Here is a 23,790-nt window from a genome sequence, read left to right as displayed (position 1 = left end):
GTTCTGAAGGGTGTTTTCTTCACCAGGGAAAGAATTCTTCGGTCATCCACCACTGTTGTTTTCAGTGGTCTTCCGGGTCTTTTGGTGTTGCTGAGCTCACTGGTGCGTTTCTTCTTTTTAAGAATGTTCCAAACAGTTGTTTTGGCCACGCCTAATGTTTTTGCTATCTCTCTGATGGGTTTGTTTTGTTTTTTCAGCTTGATGATGGCTTGCTTCACTGATAGTGACAGCTCTTTGGATCTCATCTTGAGAGTTGACGGCAACAGATTTCAAATGCAGATAGCACACTTGAAATGAACTCTGGACCTTTTATCTGCTCATTGTAATTGGGATAATGAGGGAATAACACACACCCGGCCATAGAACAGCTGAGAAGCCATTGTCCCATTAATTTTGGTCCCTTAACAAGTGGGAGGCACATATGCAAACTTTTGTAATTCCTACACCGTTCACCTAATTTGGATGTAAATACCCTCAAATTAAAGCTGACAGTCTGCAGTTAAAGCACATCTTGTTTGTTTCATTTCAAATCCATTGTGGTGGTGTATAGAGCCAAAAATGTTAGAATTGTCAATGTCCTAATATTTATGGACCTGACAGTATATATGTGTGTGTGTGTGTATGTGTGTGTGTGTGTATATGTATGTGTGTGTGTGTATATATGTATATATATAATGTGAGGAATATGGACTATTATTTTATGTCAGCCATGTTCCCACACCCAGCCATCTTATGTCAGATAGCAGAGGTATTGAACTCCACAGGGGGGCCTTATGAATTGCCGGTCCATCACAGACATAAACCAGATGCATATTTGTGTCCCTGTGGCCACGATGAACAGGCCCGTGGTAATAGCTTGGTGGTGGGATGCCAGGGAAGGGAGATATAAATATTTCCCCACAGAAACCAAATAACTGTACCATGCTTGGACTCTACTGGTAGCCGGAACCCAGGTCGGATCCATTGGTCCCAGAACCACCTCCCTGCGACATTATGGTCTGGAGCCATGAGCCCTGATCGGTTTTGTGGCTCATGTGCTGCCAGCCCAGCAGAGGGGGGTGGACCCAGAGGCTGTGAGGAGGGGCTGGCGACAGGTTAAAAGGCTTGTGCCAGCAAGCAGGTGGGTCTTTTCTCTGAAGTAGTAACTTTGTAGTTACTTATGCGCTTTAATGCCAGAAGACTGAGTGAAGTGACAGTCACCTATATATGACTGCCTAAACCTGTATCTGGAATGTCCAAACTGATCAAGTGTCAGTTTCCTGGCAATAACAGCAACTCCAAACAACTCGCCGACAAGGTGAACGAATTTCTCATAAATTCGATTCAGCTGGTTCAACGAATTGAAAGATTTGATCCGAATTTATTCGCGGTGAATCGCGTTAAAAAACAGCTATTTCCTGGCTGCACAGAGCCTGTATAGCGCATAGGGCGTCTGCTGTGGTAGTGAAACAATACTGTGAGTCAGTATGACATGCAGATGACAGGCGCCGCTCTTAGAATCACTACATACCTTACTTTATGGGGCCAAAACTGACCAAATAACTCAAGTGTGAACTCAGCCTTACAGGTCGATATTAGTGCCGGATATAAAGAACCGTGCAGAGGCCCAAGATCCTACTGTAGTGTGAAAAAGAGCACTCCTTTTACACCGTCGTCAGCTGATTCCACATAGATGTCTACAGAACCTGTTCTATTAAACGCTTATACAAGAAAAGCCCCCCCCGACAGAGTGAAGAGGGTGTCGGCAGTAAGTTTGTGTTGACGTCACTGATTATTTTGCCCTTCCTCTGATCCGTCAGAACAATAACCCCCAAAAAACGGATCCTGTCCGTTGAGCAGCCGCCTTCACTCGGTCAGCATTTGGTCAGTAATCCATCAGTATTGCTAAAGCCCAAAAAAAACAGGAGTGGATCCAAAAACGTGAATATTTGCACGTCTTCTGTTTTTTGTACCCATTCCTGCTTTTGGCTACCAAATCGTAAGCCAGTTCTGATGGGACCATACAGGCCTCACAGACAAGATCCGTGGTGCATCTCATTTTTCCTTCCTTCTGACAGATCAGAAGAAGGGTCAAATAAATGATGATGTCAACCAGGCCAAAAAGGCAAAATAGTGGCCCAGTCATGGAGTGGGGAGGGTGGCATAGTGTTGAGGTAGAAGCAGCATGAGGAGACCACAGAGTGGTCCAGTGACATAGTGGGGAGGTGGCAGCAGCATGAGGAGACCACCGACTGGCAAGGTGACATAGTGTGGAGGTGGCATCAGCAGCAGCATGAGGAAGCCACAGAGTGGCCCAGTGACAGTGTTGATTTAGCAGCAGCATGAGGCCACAGAGTGGCAAGGTGACATAGTGTGAAGGTGGCGGCAGCAGCAGCATGAGGAGGCCCCAGACTGGCAAGGTGACATAGTGTGGAGGTGGCAGCAGCATGAGGAGGCCACAGACTGGCAAGGCGACATAGTGTGGAGGTGGCAGCAGCAGCATGAGGAGACCTTAGTGGTGATGTGACAGCAGCATGAGGAGGCCACAGAGTGACCCGTTGACCGAGTGGGGAGGTAGGTGGCAATAACAGTACCCGCTGTCTTTGGTGGGTGTAAGAAGGAGAACTTGGCATCAGATGTGTGGCATCAGGCGGGTGGCAGCATCAGAATAGTAGCTGAGGCAGGTAGCCAGAAGAAACCGGCGCTCTTTTGTCAAGGTTTGGGTGAGGCAGCATGGATGATCTAATCTGATGCATCCGGCATTGGTGGGTGGAAATCCTGGTTGATCCACGCCTGATTCATCTTGACAAAGGTCAGTCTCTCCATATTTTGGGTGGACAGGCGAGTTATCCTTGGGGTAACTATGGCCCCCGCCGCACTAAACACCCGCTCTGATGCCACACTACTGGCCTGGCAGGACAGCTTTTCCAGGGCAAACTCTGCCAGTTGCGGCCACAAATCCAGTTTGGCTGCCCAGTAGTCCAGCGGATCTTCAATGTGGGGTGGCATGGTGCTGTCCAAGTATGCCACCACCTGCTGGTTCAGGTCCTGCTCCAGGTCTAGCTGCTGTTTCTGGTGAGTACTTGGTGAGTAGTTTTTTCACTAGGTGGGTGAAGAAAGCTGCTCATCGACTCTAGACTCAAGCTGCTACTGATGGAGCTGGTACTGCGCCTACCCCCCCACCCTGCCACAGCAGCCATAGCAGTGGAACGAGAGTGCAGAGGGCCCCCCTGATCATACCTGCGAGAGGATGGATGTTGGCAGATAGGCAGCGGCCAACTAACTACATAGGATGTCTCTATAGTAGTTCCGTTTGTCCTCCCTCTTAGCGGGTGTAAAAATGGCCCCCATTTTAGACCGGTAGCGAGGGTCCAACAAGGTGGAGAGCAATAAGTAATCTCTCTGCCGAATGGTGACAATTCAGCTGTCACTACCCAAGCAAGTGAGCATGCAGCGGGCCATTTGCGCAAGTGACTCGGAGGGACTCCCTGCCTCCATCTCCACTGCATACTGCCACGGTGTGCCTGGGTCATCTGTTCCTGCTCCTCCTTTCCTGTCACCTGTGTAGAAAAACCACCCATTTCGCGACACATTGCTTGCGCTGCAATGTCGTCCTCCTCCTTCTCCAGTTCAGCCCCCACAGGGATCATGTGGCCATGAGATGTAGGCGCCACGTCTCCAGTTCCCTGACCAGCCTGATTTACCAGCACTTGTTCCAAGATATGAAGCGGTGGAATGACGTTGTTCATCCCGTAGTCCTGGCGACTGACAAATAATGTGGCCTCCTCAAAGGGCCTGAGCAGGTGTCACACATGAGCTGCCACTGGCTGACATCGAAGTTACACAGGGGAGTACTCCTGTCCGCTTGGATCACCAAGAAATTGTTTATGGCCTTTCTCTGTTCGTATAGTCGGTCCAACATATGGAGGGTGGAATTCCAACGGGTGGAAACGTCGCATATCAGCCTATGTTGGGGGACGCCATTCTGCCGCTGCAGCTCAAGGAGGGTGTGCTGTGTATGAGTGCCTGAAGTGCATGCAGTTTGGGTGGAAGACTTCAGGAACCGCTTGACAGCCAGATTGAAAATGTGTGCCATGCAGAGCGAATGGCTCAACCCTCATTGACGCAGCGCCGACACCATGTTCTTCCCATTAGCGGTCACCACGGTTCCAATTTAGAGTTGTCGCGGAGAAAGCCAGGATTCGAGTTCTTGATGAAGGACACGGAGCAGTTCCTCTCCTGTGTGACTCAGTTCGCCCAGGTAAACGAGGTGTAGAACAGCATAACACCACCGTGCCTTGCACATGTGGTATGCTGGAGGAGCACTGTGAATTGTCCCTGCAGTGGAGGCTAAAGACACGGTGGAGGATGAGGAGGCAGAGGCGGACATTGTTGCAGGTCTAAGGGGGGAAAACGTGGAGGCGGAAGCAGCATCTCCTGGCAGAGTTGATGGTTTGGCTGAGCAGGAACCACATTTACCCAGTGGGACGTAAAGGACATATATTGTCCTTGACCGTAGTTACAGCTTCACACTTTGGCAGACACTGACAGGCACAAGGAATGGCCCACCTTCTGTTCTACATATTTGTGAATGGCTAGTACTGTCTTTTAGCAAAGAAATGACAACTTGGGACTCTCCACCCCGGCTCGTCACAAGTCATCAGTTCTCTGAAAGGTGCAGAGTCCACTACTTGAAAAGGGAGGGACTGCAGCACCAGCAACTTGGCCAGGAGCACGTTCAGCTTCTGTGCCGTTGGATGAGTGCACGTACACTGTTGTCTCTTGGCAATCACTTTGGTGATCGATTGCTGACGGAATGACTGACGAGGAGCAGGAGCATCAGGACCGGTAGATGATGGGAAGGACAGAAAGCTCCCTTTTAGCTGAGGTGGTGGAGCCTTGACTTCCTGAAATCATGTGCGTGCCACTGGTTGATGCAGCCGTTGCTGCCGGCAGGCTGGACTACTACATTGGTTCTCTCAAGCCACTTTATGGTGACGCTGCATATGTTGACGCAGGGCCACGTTTCACCTTCTGCCCACAGATTCGGCAAATGGCCATGTTCACCTCCTCTGGCGGCTTAACAAAAAACTGCCACACCGCCTAGTAGGTGATTTTACCCCCAACACTCTGCACTGACTGACTGCTGCCTCCGTAAACCCCATGCACCACTACTTTCTATGCAGGTAGGCTCCTGCGAAGTGGGAGGTCTTCCCCGGGCACGTTTGGCTCCTGATCTTCCACTACTGCCACCCTGCTGACTCCCGGCCACACTAGTGACTTTCTGGCTCCGCTGCTGCCTCACGCGCAACTTGCCACCCTCTTCTCCCGATGATGATGAAGCCCCTTCATCACCCGGCTCCCAACTGTGATCGGCTACATCATCATTGAGTACTGTCTGCACGTCACTGATGTCCTCCTCAACGGTCTCTGAGCCAGGAGCCTGGCCGCTCGCAACACCAGCTCCCACGCCACTCTCCTTGCCCGCCTAGCGGAGGTAGCGGCGCATGTTTCCTCTAGATTTTGGCTGGGCAGTAGCTGCTGACTGTCCTCTAGTAGCCCATCCTCGCTGTATAGTGGAGCTGAGCCCACAGCATATAATACTTCTCTGGCTGAGGGAACAGAAAAGGACAGAGGCAGGTTGAGGACAGGTGAGGGCACAGCACCTACTCCCAGGCCATGCCAACTAAGGGTTGTCTGACGAACCCACCGACTCTTGGCTGGGGGTGTCTAATGTAACTTGGGACGAATCAACCATTTAACAACCGCTGGGTTGCTGGTCAAGACACGACCGCTAGATGACACCGGTAGGTCAGGCCTCTCAAAGTGACCCCTGCTGCCACGCCACCCTTACTCTGCTGCGACCTGTGCCTGCACCAGAAACATTTAGGCCTCTGCCCCTTCCCTGTGCAGGGCCTGGCACTTGTCTGTCTGACATACTGTTATATCAAATAAATAAATAAAAAGGAAATTAATACATCCCAAAAAAGGCTTCAATTTTGTCACTTCAGCACACAACAGCAAATAATACTTTTTTTTTTGCCACTAATACACGATAAAAAGGGCTGTAATTTTCTCACTTCACCACACATCGGCTAATAAGCACTTTTTCCCCACTAATACAAGCCAAAAAAGCTTTAGAACATAACTGCACCGCTGAACGGCAAATACTTTTTTTTTGCCACTAATACACGCCAAAAAGGGCTGTAATTTTCTAACTTCCCCACACAATACATTAATACACGCCAAAAAAGGCTTTAGCACATATAAATGCACCGCACAACGGCTAATAAGACGTATAAATATTTCCTAGTAATAAACCCTGTTAATGGCACCCCAATAACAAGAACGGTTTGCTGGAATTACAGAGCTGTACAGTGGCAATTTGGATCCGCAGTCAGTGCAGCAAGGTGTAATAGGATTGTTCCTATTACTCAGGCTGTAACCTCCCCTACTGAACCCTGTTCTGTTTCAATACTGTGGAATGATTTCTCCCTATCCTTTCCCTACACTTCTAATGCTCTTTCCCTGAACTTCTATTCAGCAAAATAAAAGTTTTAAAGTCTTTCCTAGCACTGTCCCTAGCACCTGCTGACGTCTCTTCCTGCACTAAGTACAATGGAAAATGGCTGAATCCAAGATGGCTGATGTTATTAATAGGGCTGTGACATCACGGGTCTGGCTGGCTGCTGATTGGCTGCCTGCATGGCATTGTGGTTGATTCCTCGTTCCCAGAGTTCCTTGCTCCATGTCCCAACATGTGCAGCAGCCATTTTAGGAGACAATGCGATTCGTTACCACTAAGCGTCAGGAAATTCGGATTCGGTCCGAATCAAATTTTTGGTGAAATTCGGATCGAATTCCACTTCGTTAACTTTGATTCGCTCATCTCTAGTTATTATGAAGTACCAGCCAGTAGATGGAAACAAGAAAAGTACCAGTCAGAGGATGGAAACGGGAAAGGTACCAGTCAGGGGATGGAAACAGGAAAGGTACCAGTCAGGGGATGGATACTAGAAAAGTACCAGTCAGGAGATGGAGACAAGAAAAGTACCAGTCCATTGAAATACAAGACAAGTGTTAGTCAGGGGATGGATACTAGAAACATACAAGTCATGGATAGAAACAAGAAAGGTACCAGTCAAGGAACAAAAATTTCAAGTCATTAAGTATCAATTAAGGCACTCAGTAAAAAATAAAAAATAAAACACAGCTTACAAAACAACAATAATAATATAAGACAGAGGTTAAAGTGAATGCAGGAAGAAAACCTGCTGCAGTCTACAAGAGAAGATATACTGTAGGTCCACATATACAGTACCTATCCACACAGGTTGTTATTGCTGCCAGAGGTCCAAATCGGACATCCCCTGATGCATTACACATCTCAGGTATAATAATGGATTGTATTCATCACTGATATATCACTATTTTCTAGGAGCCCAGATAAAGATGCAGCTCCGTGGTGTTACGTCATGAAGCAGAACCACCTGTCGTGGGAGGATTGCTCGGTACCTATATGCTGTAAGTGATCACTAAGCAGACTTTTCCGTGGGCATGCCTTCTTAATTTAAGGCTTTAGAAACAAGACAACCCACACATATGACACACAACAATAAAAGGTATCTCCATACTTTAGTTAAAATCCTCCTGTGTGCTGACCTGTGCAGTGGAAGATTTCCACCAAAGCCTGGAGAACCACCAAAGCCCGGGACCAAAAACTAGTTTGTCAGCTAACAGAACCTTCCTTGACCAATTTAATACATGTAGCTACATGCACTCAAATGGTGGTCACCCAATTGATTAGATTATCCAAATGATTGGTAAAAAATCCCGTCATGAAGAAATGAACATAGATTTTGCATAGGTTTGTCCATGCAGTTAACACAACCAGCTACTTTCGGTGGCACTGTTTGACATGGTCCAGTTGAATGTATAGCCGGCTGTAAACAATTGTATGCTTATGTATATAATAGTACAAAAAATTATGCACTGATTCATTTCATAATTTATCTTTGTTGGCCCTAGAACTTCTTTTTTTTTCTGTTACACAGCACCAAATCCTACATTTCCTTTACACAGGCAGATTAAAAATAAATAATAAAATTCTCATTGCCTGTAGCCACCACTAGGGGGAGGTTAGATGCTTACTGTAGACAGCTATCACTGAATGCAGTAACTCTGTATGAAGTAAGCTCCCCCTAGCGGTCACTGTAGACAGGCAGAATTTCATAATTTTATTCTATGACTATAGAGATTTGCATCTCTATTTTAGAAAAATGGAGCTCAAGGATATATTATGAATTCTATCAAAACAAAATATTGGACCTAATGAAATATTATTTAATCATTCAATCATCTTTAATGCAAGGTTAGGTAGCCTCTGAAAAAACTAAATCTCGAATGCTGTATATTTTTCTAGTTGACAAAGCAAGGAGAATAGTAGAGGATGCTGTCGTATTCGCTGCCGCAAAACCTAAATGTGGGCGAAAACATGAGAAGCGCGTTATGACGAGAGGACGAATCCTGGGTGGTCTCTCAGCTCTTCCAGGTTCTCACCCGTGGCTGGCAGCAATATATATTGGAAATGCATTCTGTGCTGGTAGTCTTATTATGCCCTGCTGGGTTGTTTCGGCAGCGCATTGCTTTGCTCACAGGTACGTTTTGTCTTTTCTAAATGTTGGCCAAAGAGTAACTCCATTTATACTGCTAAAGCCTACCCAGGGTCCTAACTAGGGCTTCCTGCAAGTGTGTAACTAGAACAATTAACAAAGTAAAAAGCAAAAGATTGGAACAGTATAAAATGCAAACTTTATTGTTTGTGTGTGTGTAGTGAAAGGTTTTTGGTGCAACTTATTTTACGCTGTGGTCTGGATACTTGTAAACATCTGGGTCGTGGCACCAATAAATTGTCTAATTGGGAGCTGAAGGGGTGAATAGATGAGTAAGAGATCATCGTCTCACTGAGAAAAAAAAAAAAGACCTCCATATGGGACAATCCGAGATCTACTATGATCTGGGTTTTATCAGGAAGTAGGGCATAACATGCACAGAAGTGCATGGGGTACATGGCGTCATGTACAGTAACACAGGGAGAGGAGGTTTATATATTTCTCCTCTCGCTGCAGCCTCGATCAGCACATCCATCATTGATCCCCTCTCTGCTCCGTGCTGGCTGAAGGGGGGAGATGATTTAACCTGCTGTATCTCAGGCTGCATAGTACAGGGTGGGCCATTTATATGGATACACCTTAATAAAATGGGAATGGTTGGTGATATTAACTTCTTGTTTGTGGCACATTAGTCGGCCATTTTGAATCCAACTTTTGTTTTTTCAATAGGAAGAGGGTCATGTGACACATCAAACTTATTGGGAATTTCACACGAAAAACAATGTTGTGCTTGGTTTTAATGTAACTTTATTCTTTCATGAGTTATTTACAAGTTTATCTTTGTTTACAGCCATTGACACGTCGCCGAGGTTAACACGTGAGGAGCGGATAGAAATTGTGTTGATATCTGGTGAACGCAGTAACCGGGTCATTGCAGCAGATTTCAATGCATCTCCTATGCTACAGTTAGCAAACTGCTTGCTAAGTTTCGTGAAACTGGTTCAGTGTTGAATTTGCCAAAATGTGGACGCATGAAATCTGTCTAATGAAGAAACATCAATGGCTGTCCTAGCTTCATTCAGCAAGAGCCCACAGAGTAGCACTCGCCGCATGTCACTGGAGAGTGGCATTAGTCGAACATCCCTTCGGCGGATATTAGCTACTCACAAATGGCACCCTTACAAACTCCAGCTACTGCAGCATCTCAGCGAGGATGACCCAGATCGGCGCACTGAATTTGCAGAATGGGCAAAACAAAAATTGGAACAGGACCCTCAATTTACCCAGAAGATTTTGTTCAGTGATGAGGCAAACTTTTATGTGAATGGTGAAGTTAACAAACAAAACCACCGCTATTGGTCTGACACTAATACTTATGGTATGGTGTGGTATATGGGTACAAAGATAGTGGGGCCATTCTTCATCAATGGAAACCTCAAGGCCACTGGATATGCGAAATTGCTACATGATGATGTGTTTCCCTCTTTATGCACTGAAGCTGGCACGTTCCCTGAGTTTTTCCAGCAAGATGGTGCACCACCACATTATGGGTGTCAGGTCCGAGCATTCCTAGATGAACAGTTTCCTGGAAAGTGGATTGGTCGTCGTGGGCCAGTTGAATGGCTTCCAAGGTCTCCTGATCTGACCCCCTTAGACTTTTATCTTTGGGGTCATCTGAAGGCAATTGTCTATGCTGTGAAGATACGAGATGTGCAGCACCTGAAACTACGGATACTGGAAGCCTGTGCTAGCATTTCTCCTGCGGTGTTGCTATCAGTTTGTGAAGAGTGGGAGAAGAGGGTTGCATTGACAATCCAACACAATGGGCAGCACATTGAACACATTTTATAAGTGGTCAGAAACTTGTAAATAACTCATGAAAGAATAAAGTTACGTTAAAGCCAACCACACCATTGGTTTTTCTTGTAAAATTCCCAATAAGTTTGATGTGTCACATGACCCTCTTCCTATTGAAAAAACAAAAGTTGGATTCAAAATGGCCGACTTCAAAATGGCCGCCATGGTCACCACCCATCTTGAAACGTTTCCCCCCTCACATATACCAATGTGCCACAAACAGGAAGTTAATATCACCAACCATTCCCATTTTATTAAGGTGTATCCATATAAATGGCCCACCCTGTAGTTTAGAGATATCACATGACAATCTAAGCTTTAAAATAAGACTGGGAACGTGGTGCTAGCTGCCATAGAGCCAGAGATAGAACCTTTATAAAACATATCAGGAATGAGATCAGCTGCTATTACTTGCAGATTTCACTCCTGACCCTTTTTCTAAAGTAACACAAAAGGAAAATTAACTCTTGGCCAGGCCCCTTTGCTATTGCTGGTCCTGGCAACTGATGTAGCTGTTACAGCAGTAGTTCCCTCTCTGCCTTCTTGTGCCTGAGACAAAGATTCAGTTTGGCATCCTAGTCCTGTATCTAAATATTCTAGCCAAGTCAAAGAGGCTTGTTGGTGTCATACTCGGCACTTAGCACCCAGGGCATATGTACCAACTACTCCCTCTAGCTACACCCCTGACCTACCAGAGGGTTTCCATTACAGAACCCCTTCTACGGCAAGCTGATATGAATGTAGAAGTGCAGAAAACTGAAATGCCTATTCTAACCAGTAGGCAAAAAGGTTCCATCATGCTTGTGGCCCTCAAACGGCTCCTGTTGTTCGCTGCATGATACAGTTACCTTTCTAAAGTGCACAAACCATAAGAAAGTTCTCATATTTGGCCAGCAGATCTGGCCATCCCCTTCTTCTACACACGCCGTCTCGTGACAACTAAGCTCCACCCAGTGTGGAGATATTTTAGAAAATGTCAGTATGAAATGATGCATCTGGGAGAACAAAAATCAATATAATACACATTAATTTGTACAGTTTTAAGGCCTAGGCATCCCTTATTTCCTATGGAGGGCGTCTATGCAACATAATGTGATACATGGAGTTGTCCTTCAAATTTTACAGCACTGTTATAAAATGGCAAGAAAATTGGTGAAAAACAGGCTGGCAGCTGTGATGAATGCATGCGGTCACTGTTCTACTTCACAGTCCCTGTAACATTTACCAGCGGACTAAATGGTCCCAGTAACTATGCAGCTTTTTTTTCCTTTAATACTGCCTGGTACTCAGTTCTTTACAGTTTGTAACATAATTGAAAGTGACTGTGTGAGGCCAACTGTGTAGATAAAGCTGCGGCAAGAATAAGTATAGCTGGAATGGGTAATGTCTTTGTTATCTGCACTGATTCAGACTCTAGAAAAAAAGCCATTTCCTCAATACACTGGCAGATAATGTGGTTTATTTGCATTTAGGAAAATCGACCAGCAAAACTTCCAAAAGTGCAAATTTCGACCAAAAAGTTTTTTTCATGTTCAATCCTATTATGTATTAAAGGGGGTCCGCTCAGATTAGATTAAAAGTGTCGCTCTTGAACATGGACTGTGTCTGATATTGCAGCTTATTCACATTCATGTGAACTGGACTAGGCTGCAACATAAGGCAGTCCTGGAAAATAAAGCAGTTTTTTTCCAGTCCTGGACAAGCCCTTTTAAATGGGTTGTCTAACCACTAAAATGTAAAATTTTTATAAAATGCTCAGAAGAATGTAAATTAATAAAAGGTAGTAATATTTACTTTACCAATCCCCTGCAGCTCCCCTTCCAGCACCTCACCGCTATTCCCTGTACTCCAGTGGCATAACTAGAAATGTCTGGGCCCCACAGGAAATTTTTGAATGGGGCCCCCCTTCCGCTAGTAACTTATTTGCAATCCCCTCCTTTCATGCAACCCCCTCTCCTGTGGCTAGTGAAGATCGCTCTCTCAGACCAGCCTCGGCAGCTGCTTCATCTGTTTCCTACACTGTATATAATGTTGAGGGGGCCCTGACAATAAAATCTTTTGGTCCTCCTCCTGGGTGGGACCCTTCTGAGTCCAGGCCCCAAAGCAGCCACTTCCCCTATAGCTACGCCCCTGCTGTACTCCCTGTACTTTATCTTGACATGGACATGTGATGCTGCAGCCACTGACTGGCTGCAGCTGTGACCACTGCAGCCAGTGACTGGCTACAGTGGTCACATGTTTGTTTTGAGACGTTCTAGATGGTGCAAAGACTGGACCCAAGAACCAATTGAATGGGAGCAGAGGATGGGTAAAATGAGGATTACATCCTTTATAGTTTTGCATATCCACAGGATTGGTGACAAGTATGGGATTGTGGAGGGTCCCACTAATCACAAGAATGGGGGTCCCATGTCCCCACTTTGTATAGCTTGACAGTCGCACATGCTTCTCCATTTACTACATTTGAATATATAGGCTTTAAAATTTAAAGCCTATATATTCAAATGGAGAAGCATGTGCGATCAGTCCGATCAAAACGGTGCGATCTTCAGTGATCATACCCATGTCACCTATTCTGTGGATAGGAGAAAGGTCATCATTGTAGGGCAACTCCTTGGCTGTGTTCAGGCATTTCTGAAGTAGTTCTGTGTCGGAGACCCTCCCTGTTCTGGAAACCTTTGGCTAATGATGCAGTAATAAATCATCTATATAAGAGAAATCTAATTCTAGTGGCTAGATTTACAATACCAAGAACATTTTCCAAGCCCCTGTTTTTCAATTTTCAGCCCCCAAAAGTCAAGTGTAAGAGTGGTTCTGGGACAGCAACTGTTTAACACCACAACGGATGTCACGCAGACGTTTGAGATCGACAGATATATCTTTCATCCTGAATATTCAGTGTTTAAACCAAATGAACATGACCTTGGTGAGTAACCATACCTCGTATAACTAGTCTTCCTAGCAGGGGCATAGCTATAGGGCAGAGGTAACCGTTACACCTGGGCTCTGATGCCTACGAGGGCCAAACGAACCTTCTGCCACATAGGAAGAGCGGTAGTATAAATGACACATAGCAGGTGGGGCACAACCCCCATTAATATGGAAAGTCGGCCTCACCCACTTTATCCATCTGTCGGAAAAAGTGGAACATGTGCTTCAAAAATATCACACTCCTTCTGAACACCAGATTTCTCAAAGTATTTAGACCAGTATTTAGATATTCTCCATACAACTCTACATCACAGTCTCCCTTCTGAAGGAGTTCAGAGCTGGGCTCCCCAGGTTCCATAGCCGTCACATGGCCGGCCACCGCTGAAGGCACACTTAAAGGGAACCTGTCACCAGTTTTATGGTGTCCTAACTAAGGACAACATAAATAAGTGATTGATTCTCTTAGCAAAATGCTGGGTCACTTTCTTTAATTGACCCAGTCAATCTGCCAACATCTTGTATTGAAAAGCTCCAGCTGATAATGATGAGTCATGAATATTCATGAGCTCCTGACTCTCCCCGCCCACCTGCTGCTGATTGACAGTTATTTTCCATATGAATCAGCAGCAGGTGGGCAGGGGAGTGGCTATAGCTGTTAATTAAATAAACGCTGGACTCAATGACATCACGCTGGACTCAAATCAGCTCATTAGCATGCGGCATGTGGCATCTTTGTGTTTATATTATGAGGTAACCATCTGTCACACCAGTAAGTGAATACATCTAAGGCACTTTTTAGTAGTTAATGATTGTATATAATTAGTTAGATTATAATCAAATATCCACATGACAGGTTCCCTTTAAATGCTGTGTAGTTTGTCATTTTGTGAGTATTAATGGTGTGTACTATGTTTCTTTGGCTTCCATTTTTCATAGTGTTGGTAAAACTGAAAAAAAAAGATGGACATTGTGCAAAGAAGACACCATTTGTCCAGACGATCTGTCTACCAGAAGATGGTATCGCATTTGAGGAAGGGTACGCATGTGATGTGTCTGGATGGGGCCGTATGAATGAAGGTACATTACTCTGAATATCCTCTACTGTATTATATGATCATCTCAGAATATCCAGAAACGCATATCTCTGTATCTTGTAAGCCACGTTCAACATCAAGTGATGGTCAGGAACCAGATCCTTTACAAGTTCAGAATGTGTAATTCTATCTCCACTTTATATTGCATTCATCGTAGATATATGTCTGTGTGACCCTGAAGTGGCATTGCATATTTGATAATATGGGGCACAGAAGGATTCCGACTGGAAGTCTTGACCAGTGTGAGGATTTCTCATTAGACATGCTTGGCTTCTAGCTGTAAGAATGAGAGTCGGCTCTTTGGTTGCACAGCGTGAATGCAACACGTTTTCTTTCGTGGGTACAAAACTGCAGATGGAATGAGAAAAATCCCCTGCTGTTAGCTTAAAGGGGTAACAACACTTTCTAATAGTAATACTAATAATAAACACTTACTAATAGTGATTGTTTATTGTAAGGCCCTGATGCTACAGGCACTCCCCGTCTGAGTCTTGAGCTGGGATGTAAACACAGGGTCGCAATTACTCTGGAGGAGTCAAAATGCACTCGGAACATAATCATCTGACCTATATAATGTAGTAAGGATGAATGCTGGTGTTGTTTTTTTTTTTTTTTGTGTGTAACCAGAGACCCCCTTTAAGGAGGGATACAATCCTTTTGATGCAACTTGCTAAAATGACTAGAAGACCTTGATGCATTTTGTAATTTATTTACCTGTTCAACCATTTAAATGTTGCTCAACCATTCCATGTAGTGCTCTATCAAGGTGTGCAGAGGGCCTTAATAAAAGGGGTTCTGGGGTCACTAAAATCTTCAGTTAGCCCCCCATATATGTGACCTATGAAAATATTCATACTTACCTGATTCCCTCTGCTCCAGTCCTGGCTCCCACTTAGCCATCTTCCATTCCGGACTTGTTTACTTACAACCAGTTATGATAGTTCCCTGCACCATTGCAGTCCATTCCTGGCTTCAGTGGTGACATGTTCCTAAGTGGTATATGACCGCAGTGACTTGCAGCTTGGGGACACCTCACCGCTGAAGTGGTGACCAAGTCCATACCTGGACAGAAGTAAACAAGCCGGGGACCGATGATCAAAGTGGGAGCCAGGGCGCAGGACCAGAGCGGCATGGAGCAGGTAAGTATGGATCTTTAAATAGGTCATATATGCTACAACTGAAAACTTAAAGGGAACCTGTCCCTGGGATTTTGTGTATAGAGCTGAGGACATGGGTTGCTAGATGACCGCAAGCACATCCGCAATACCCAGTCCCCATAGCTCTGTGTGCAAAAATACTTATTGTGTAAAAATACTGATTTGATACATATGCAAATTAACCTGAGATGAGTCCTGTCCCTGACTCATCTCGGGGACAGGACTCATCTCGGGGACAGGACTCATCTCGGGGACAGGACTCATCTCGGGGACAGGACTCATCTCGGGGACAGGACTCATCTCGGGGACAGGACTCATCTCGGGGACAGGACTCATCTCGGGGACAGGACTCATCTCGGGGACAGGACTCATCTCGGGGACAGGACTCATCTTGGGGACAGGACTCATCTCAGGTTAATTTGCATATGTATCAAATTGCTTTTATTGTGTAAAAAAAAAAACACACAGAGCTATGGGGACTAAGTATTGCGGATGTGCTAGCGGCCATCTAGCAACCCGTGTCCTCAGCTCTATACACAAAATCCAGGTGACAGGTTCCCTTTAAGTGATCCTGGAAAATCCCTTTAACGACCAGGGCTGAAAGGATCATAATCACCAGACCAGACACAGTTTAGCAATTTTGCACATGTGGAAGCTTCAGGGCCCTCACTTTTTATATTTTGGGCTACTAAAATAATTTTGCTGCCCTTTTTTGTGACACATAGGGCTGTTTATCAAGACCTTTTTAGATACATATTTATTTTCCTTTTTTGGTTTTAAACTGTACAAAGACAAACATTTCTCCCAAATTATAGTATTTTACTCTTTACATTTGCAAATTGACACCAAAATAAATGTTTGAAACAGGTTCTCTATTTTGTGCCCGTCATTTTGATGCATGTATATTTTTGGGATACATAATATGTCCACAAAAGAGGTTTGGCCTTGATTGGCTTGTGCTATGGCGATCTTGATGGGGCCTGTGCTGCTGGAGGAGTCATATCATTTGACGAGGTGCAGGCCACGTCATAAATTAAATACCTGCCAGACTGAAATCTATGGCAACTCGCACCTGCTGTAGATTTCAGTAGTTATTTACGCCAGTTTCTGGTGTAAATAATACATGTTCCAGGCCTGATGGCCCACATCACATCCTGACTTTGCCCCCTTGTTGGGAACTGACGAGGGTGGCAAAAAAAAAGTTGCAACTAAAAAGGTCTCAATGGCATTCAAAAAGTTACAAAATCAGGTTTACACCCCCTAAAAAACTGCGTTCTCATACTCTGTAATATCGTTAGCACTGTGCTTTTACATAAACAGTATAATATCTCATTGTGCAAAATGATATTCATCCACGCACGATATGCAGATGACCTGCTACTAGCCTTCTGGGCAGTGCCGTTCTGGAGAATAGTCTGGGCTGAAGCCATGTCTCCCAGGCATGTGAAGTGATGTATACTTACTATGGCTAGTTTCACCCTTGTGTTGTTGTTTTCCGGTATTGAGATCCGGCAGAGGATGCTAATACCGGAAAAAAAACGTTTCCATTTAGTCTTCATGCATTCTGAATTGAAAGAGATCCGTTTGGAATGCATCAGGACGTCTTCCGTTCCGGCAGCATTCCGTTTTCTGGCACTAAAAACAATGTAAGTCAATGGTGATGGATCAGTTTTTTTTTAGGAGCCTAAAAAAACTGATCCGTCACCCATTGACTTTCAATGGATTTAATGACGGATCCGTTTTTTTCTGTTTTGATTTCACACAACCGCATCCTAATGGAACTTATGCAGCTGAGTAAAGTACATCTTGCTTCACTGTGCATGGCCAGAAGACACGGCTTCAGCCCAGTCCTGATTCCATGTAATAGAGAACCGAAAAAGAAGAAGAGGCCTCCCTACGATACCATAAATGAGGGCAACCAGAACCAATCATATAAACCTAAAAATGTTGCTAGAAGAACAACCATAGAATGCCCAATAAAAATATAAATATTTTATTAAATCATCAATTGATCAAAAATTATTTAAAGACATTTTCACAGAATTACTATGGAGAAAAATCAGCAAAACAACCTGGATACAGTAGTCCCCCCTGTCGGTGCCTCAAAAGCCCGCCAAATAGATGATATACATGTCCATGCAATATGCAGTGAGGTAATTCACAAGCAGCAAATATCAGGTAAATACCTGCTACAAGTGACTGTGATATTCACCTCACTGCACAGCCCAGTAGAGAGTAGTGTGTACTGATGAGGCCCTAAATGGTAGTATTCTAGAGCACATAATCACATACCATCCGTTAAATAATTTCAAATGAATATCAGGTATCAGCCGAGTTATATCAATTATTTACATATGTGCAGCCACATGAGGGGTATAAAGGGGGAGCCATAGCCATACTCTCAATAACCTCCTGACGAAGCTGAGGCGAAACGCGCGTCGGGGTTCTTGCCTGCCCTGTGTTCGGTGTCTCAGCCCTTCATCATGTCTATGGGTATGTTCACGTTCCCAGTGGGTACTTCTGTGTAATAGCTTGTTATTTTGTAGTCTGCTATCCATGACCTGTTGTTTAGGGGTATATTCATTTGAAATTATTTAACGGATGGTATGTGATTATGTGCTCTAGAATACTACCATTTAGGGCCTCATCAGTACACACTACTCTCTACTGGGCTGTGCAGTGAGGTGAATATCACAGTCACTTGTAGCAGGTATTTACCTGATATTTGCTGCTTGTGAATTACCTCACTGCATATTGCATGGACATGTATATCATCTATTTGGCGGGCTTTTGAGGCACCGACAGGGGGGACTACTGTATCCAGGTTGTTTTGCTGATTTTTCTCCATAGTAATTCTGTGAAAATGTCTTTAAATAATTTTTGATCAATTGATGATTTAATAAAATATTTATATTTTTATTGGGCATTCTATGGTTGTTCTTCTAGCAACATTTTTAGGTTTATCTGATTCCATGTAAGCCTGACATACTAATAAAAGTATAGTAGGAGCTATTGACAGCCCCACCACCGTCCACTACTACTGCTGTGTGTGAATAGCCGTTGATAAAGTCACATCAATATATGTGGGTTCAATTTTCTTAACCTCATTTACAGAATGTTATCATGATTTGTAGATTCCACCGATTATGCAACTGTTCTACAAGAAGCCATCGTGCCGATCGTGTCTGAAAATAAATGCAGCAGTCCTGAAGTCTATGGATCTGAACTCAGCGAAAACATGTTTTGTGCTGGATATTTTGATTGTGACATGGACGCCTGTCAGGTGAGGTTCAAATGTTTCGTTGGGGAAAGGGGCAAATTGTCAAATGCATGATTGTTCCATGAGGCCTCTGTTCAATCATTGATGGCTTATCCTAAGGGTAGGTCATCAGTGTTATAGTCGTGGAGAACCCCTTAACCTACATCTTCACTGTAATACCAAAGAACAAAGGTCTCAATTCATATTCTAGTGTGTCTTCTGTCCTTAACTAGTATAAGAGCATACTTTGAGCACCATATTCATGCATGCCCTCATCCTCTCCTGAATAGACTACTACAATATGCTCTGTGGCCTGCCACCGAACACTCTTGTGGTCCTCAAATTCATCCTCAACTCTGCTGCCCGGTTAATCCATCTCTCCCCTCATTTCTCTTCCAACGCTCCTCACTGCCCTTCCCTTCACTGCCTACCCTTTGCCTAGTAAATTCAGTTCAAAATATTAGTAATGGTCCACAAGGCTGTCCGCAAACTGTCCCACCCTTACATTTCTGACCTACTCTTCCAAAACATCCCTGCACATAATCTCTGATGTTCCCAAAACCTCCTCCTTTGCTCCTCACACAATCCTCTACAAGATTTCTCTTGTGCTTCCCATATATTATGGAACCCACTACCCCAGCACATCAGACTCTCCCCCACCATCCAAACTTTCAGAAGCAACCTGAAAACTCCCCTCTTCAGGAAAGTCTGCCACCTACAACCCTGCTGCCAATACACACATTCCAAAATGCAAAATTGTTGGTAACCTTCCGTTAAAGAAATAAAAACCCACAATGGTCACTGAAATAACTGTCAATAACTGAAAAAAGTAATAATAAATAAAAATAAATACAGAAAATTGGCTAATGGAAATCAGACATTGCTTTTGAATTGTGCTTCAACATAATGGATGAAAATGACGGTACCCCTAGAAAAGATTGAGAATAATTTGACCATAGGGACATGTTAAACTAAGGTGTATACTGTAATTAGCATCACAGGTGTCTTCAAACTTGTAATCAGTCAGTCTGCCTATCGTAAGGGTGAAAAGCAGTCCTGTGCTATTTGGTATCATGGTGGGTACCACACTGAACATGGACCAAAGAAAGCTAAGGAGAGCGTTGTCTCAGGAGATTAGAAAGAAAATGATAGACAAACATGTTCAAGGTAAAGGCTAGAAGACCATCTCCAAATAGCTTGTTGTTGTTACTACAGTTGCACATATTATTCAGAAGTTTAAGGTCTACGGGACTGTAGCCAACCTCCCTGGATGTGGCCGTAAGGTCAAGGTACATCAATGTCAGATCGCACCATCTGTCTTAGCCAAAGTGGACTTAATGGTAGACGACTGAGGAGGAAACAACCGTTAAAAGCAAATCATAAAAAAAGGAAGACTGATATTTGCCAAAATGCACATTGACAAGCCACAAAGCTTCTGGGAGAATGTCCTTTGGACAGATGAGACAAAATTGGAGCTTTTTTGGCAAATCACATCAGCTCTGTGTTTACAGACCTAAGAATGAAGCATACAAAGCAAAGAACGTTGTACCTACTGTGAAACACGGAGGAGGCTCGGTTATGTTTTGGGACTGCTGTGTCTTGAATCTGTGCAGGGTACAATGAAATCTCAAGACTATCAAGGCATTCTGAAGTAAAATGCGCTGCCGAGTATCTGAAAGCTTAGTCTCAGTCTCAGGTTATGGGTCCGCCAACAGGATAATGATCCAAAACACTCAGCTAAAATATCCAACAATGGCTAAGAGCAACGCATTGTACTAATCTGAGGTGGCCTTCTATGAGCCTTGATCTAAATCCTATTGAACATCTGTGGAAGGAGCTGAAACATGCAGTTTGGAGAAGGCACCCTTCAAACCTGAGACAGCTGGAGCAGTTTGCTCACGAGGAGTGGGCCAAAATACTTGTGGACAGGTGCAGACGTCTCATTCTAAGTACAGAAATCTCTTGATTGTAGTAATTTGTCTCAAAAAGTTGTGCAACAAAATATTAAGTTAAGGGTACCATAATTTTTGTCCAGGTTAGTTTTATTAGTTTGTTTCATAAATTATTCTGGTGAACCACAATTCAAAAGCAATGTCTGATTTTCAGTAAATTTTTATTTTATTATTACTTTTGTCAGTTTCACTTTATTTCAGTGACTATTGTGGGTTTTTCTTTCTTTAACGGAAGGTTACCAACAATTTTGTCCACTTTTGCGTATGAGTAGTTTGGACCCTTACCTGTAAGCCCTTACGGGCAAGGCCCTCTCCTCCTCTGTGCCAGTCAGTTAATAAGTTCATGTTTGTTTTACTTGTTTAGTTTTATATTATGTAATGTAAGAACAGCTCCCTGGTATTAATAAGTTAGAACTGATCAGAAGCTGTGTCACTTAATGGGAATCTGTCAGCAAAGTTGTGATGTCCTATTTGAGGTCAACCTAAACGCATGACTGAAACCTCAGAAAAATGTTGGGTCACTTTCTTGAATTGATCTAGTCATTTCGCTAAAATCTGAATTGAGCTGCTCCAGCATGAGCCATGCTCTACTCACCCCTGTTGGCGACTGACAGGTCTCTTCTTGTAGGATTCAGTGGTGGGGGGAAGGAGAAGCCAGGAGCTCATGAATAGATTAATAAACTAGTCCACCCACTACAGTTCTATACTATATCTATATCGCTTTATAAAATTTTGCATTTAATTTTATGAAATTCTCTTTACTTGTTTTAGGGTGACTCTGGAGGGCCACTGGCTTGTCAGCGGGATAAAACCTCTTACCTGTATGGAATTGTCAGCTGGGGGGATGGATGCGGCAGGCTCAACAAGCCCGGAGTATATACAAAAGTGTCCAACTATGTTCAATGGATCAATAGCAAAATCATGCCCAAAAATTAAGAAATGATAGTTATTCTTTTATCTTTTTTTTTTATCTTGACAATAGAAAGAACAATTTTGTGGGGGTGCTACTTGAAGGCTGTAGAGGAAAAACTGTTGAAAAATTTTAATGAAGACCAATTGGAAAAATTATTTTTAGCCAAGGATAAGTGGAATGCAATAAAAATAATAATAATAATAAATGCTCCCAAAGGCGTCCTTAGCCTGTAAGCGTTTTTCAGGTTTCAAATAAATAAACTCATCACAAAATAGGAAAGAGACAATATATTTTCTATCTGCTTCATCATTTGTGTCATCATCATGGTAATATGTGCCGCGGTTCATACAAGGCTTTGCCCGTTATGTTGCCTTCAAGCTTCTCAAAATACAAAAATAAAGTGAAATAGTATAATAAACTAATAAAAATATTGTCTGACATACATGTTTTTTTTTCTATAATACAGTACAATAGTACAGTATGATCTTCAATGGGAATCCACTCTTCTAGAAACTGCACAGGAACTGGGGTGAATATCTAATCTGCGGTCAGATCTGCGACGGCTGCATAAATCCGACCGTCAGCCATGGATTTCTGACATTGGTTCTGCAGCAAATACAATTTGGAGTTTTCTGACATGTATTTTCTGCCATGTGAACAAACCCTTAGCACAAAAAAAACGCAACAAAACCGCATGTATTACCGTAGATGCTGTTTTTGCTGCTGATCGGATTTCACCCTCTCCATTGCAAAGGTTGAAATCTGCAAGAGAAATCCGCAGTATAAATGGACACGCAGTGCGGCACCCTTCCCGCTGTGTTTTTTCTTAGGCAGCGTTATGGACGAAAATTCAGGAATTCTCATCCACTTTGCTGCTCGAAAATCCACGACGGCAATCTGCAGCTAATCCGTCACCTGTGACTCTGGCCTTAGACTGATTGTGGCCATTTCTGTGTGAATAAGATGAAATAAAAAGTTTAAAGGGGTTGTCCGCAAGTAGAAAGACATGGCCGCTTCTAGAAATCTCTTTAGTATCCATGAGTATGTCAGGTATTGTAGCCTTGTTACACCCAAGTAAATAGAGATGAACTGCAATACCAGACACAGCCTGTGGACAGGTGTGGCGCTGTTTTTGGAAGAAAGCAGCCACGTTTTTCTGTAACAACAAAACTGCAGATACACTATAAGGCCTTATGCACAAGGCTGTATTTTTGGTCTTTGTCTGATCCGTATTTTTGCAGATTGCACACAGGCCCATTAATTTCAGTGTGCTGTCCGCATCCGTGTAACCAGGTCGCAAATCGTAGAACCTGTCCTATTCTTGTCTGTTTTGCAGACAAGAATATATATATATTTTTTTTACAGTAGGAGAAGTGAAAATTGCAGGATGCACACAGACCACATCCGTAAAATGGATACGGTTGTGTGCAGGAGGCCTAATAACTGTGACTTCAATACACCTTCATCTCCTCCTTCTCTTCCCTCCATGTCTTACTCACAGGGTCCAGGGAGCTGAGATAGGAGGTGCTGTTTGGAGGGGTTTTCTTTCTTCCCCCATGACCTTCTTTGATTACAAACGTAGTGGCTCAGCTGAATTAGGCCCAGTTCACAAGAGGCCAAGGGACATCTATGGATACGTTTAGTACATGTCCATAATGGCCCCCTGGCCTCTTTATACATCAGTATACCACAAAAAAAGTATGACATTTCATAGTACACTACACTATTCTAGATCACGGAGCCTGGGTAAAAATCATATAAGATAAGATAATCCTTTAATAGTTCCACCATGGGAAAATTCACAGTGTTACAGCAGCACAGATACTACAAAAACTCCAAAATAAAGGCCTTACAGCACAGGGTACAGATACAAAAATAAGGGATATAGATATCACAGCTCATAGAATTCAGTCTCTGGATGGAATGATATCCACAGGAACCTGAGGGCAGTGCGACGAGTGCCGTCTATCTTCGCTTGGGTCGGTGTTGGTTGTGCAGCCTAACAGCAGGAGGGAGGAATGACTTCTAATAGTGCT

General features: G+C 43.8%; 1 protein-coding gene across 1 annotated transcript in view; it reads left to right on the top strand.

Annotated features, from left to right (window-relative positions):
• The window catches only part of HGFAC (HGF activator), a 96,440-nt gene extending 74,267 nt beyond the window's left edge, over positions 1 to 22,173 (top strand). The window contains exons 9-14 of the mRNA XM_040419176.1: positions 7,418 to 7,503; positions 8,402 to 8,636; positions 13,235 to 13,374; positions 14,316 to 14,456; positions 18,765 to 18,913; positions 21,613 to 22,173. Coding sequence (XP_040275110.1) covers positions 7,418 to 7,503; positions 8,402 to 8,636; positions 13,235 to 13,374; positions 14,316 to 14,456; positions 18,765 to 18,913; positions 21,613 to 21,777 — 916 coding nt within the window. The 3' untranslated portion in view covers positions 21,778 to 22,173. The remainder of the gene's footprint in view (positions 1 to 7,417; positions 7,504 to 8,401; positions 8,637 to 13,234; positions 13,375 to 14,315; positions 14,457 to 18,764; positions 18,914 to 21,612) is intronic.
• The last annotated feature ends 1,617 nt before the right edge of the window (positions 22,174 to 23,790 follow it).

Source organism: Bufo bufo, chromosome 2, assembly GCF_905171765.1.
Source record: "Bufo bufo chromosome 2, aBufBuf1.1, whole genome shotgun sequence".
Classification (NCBI taxonomy): domain Eukaryota; kingdom Metazoa; phylum Chordata; class Amphibia; order Anura; family Bufonidae; genus Bufo; species Bufo bufo.
The sequence above is the reverse complement of the archived record's forward strand: the minus strand, read 5'-3'. Positions and strand labels throughout refer to the sequence as shown.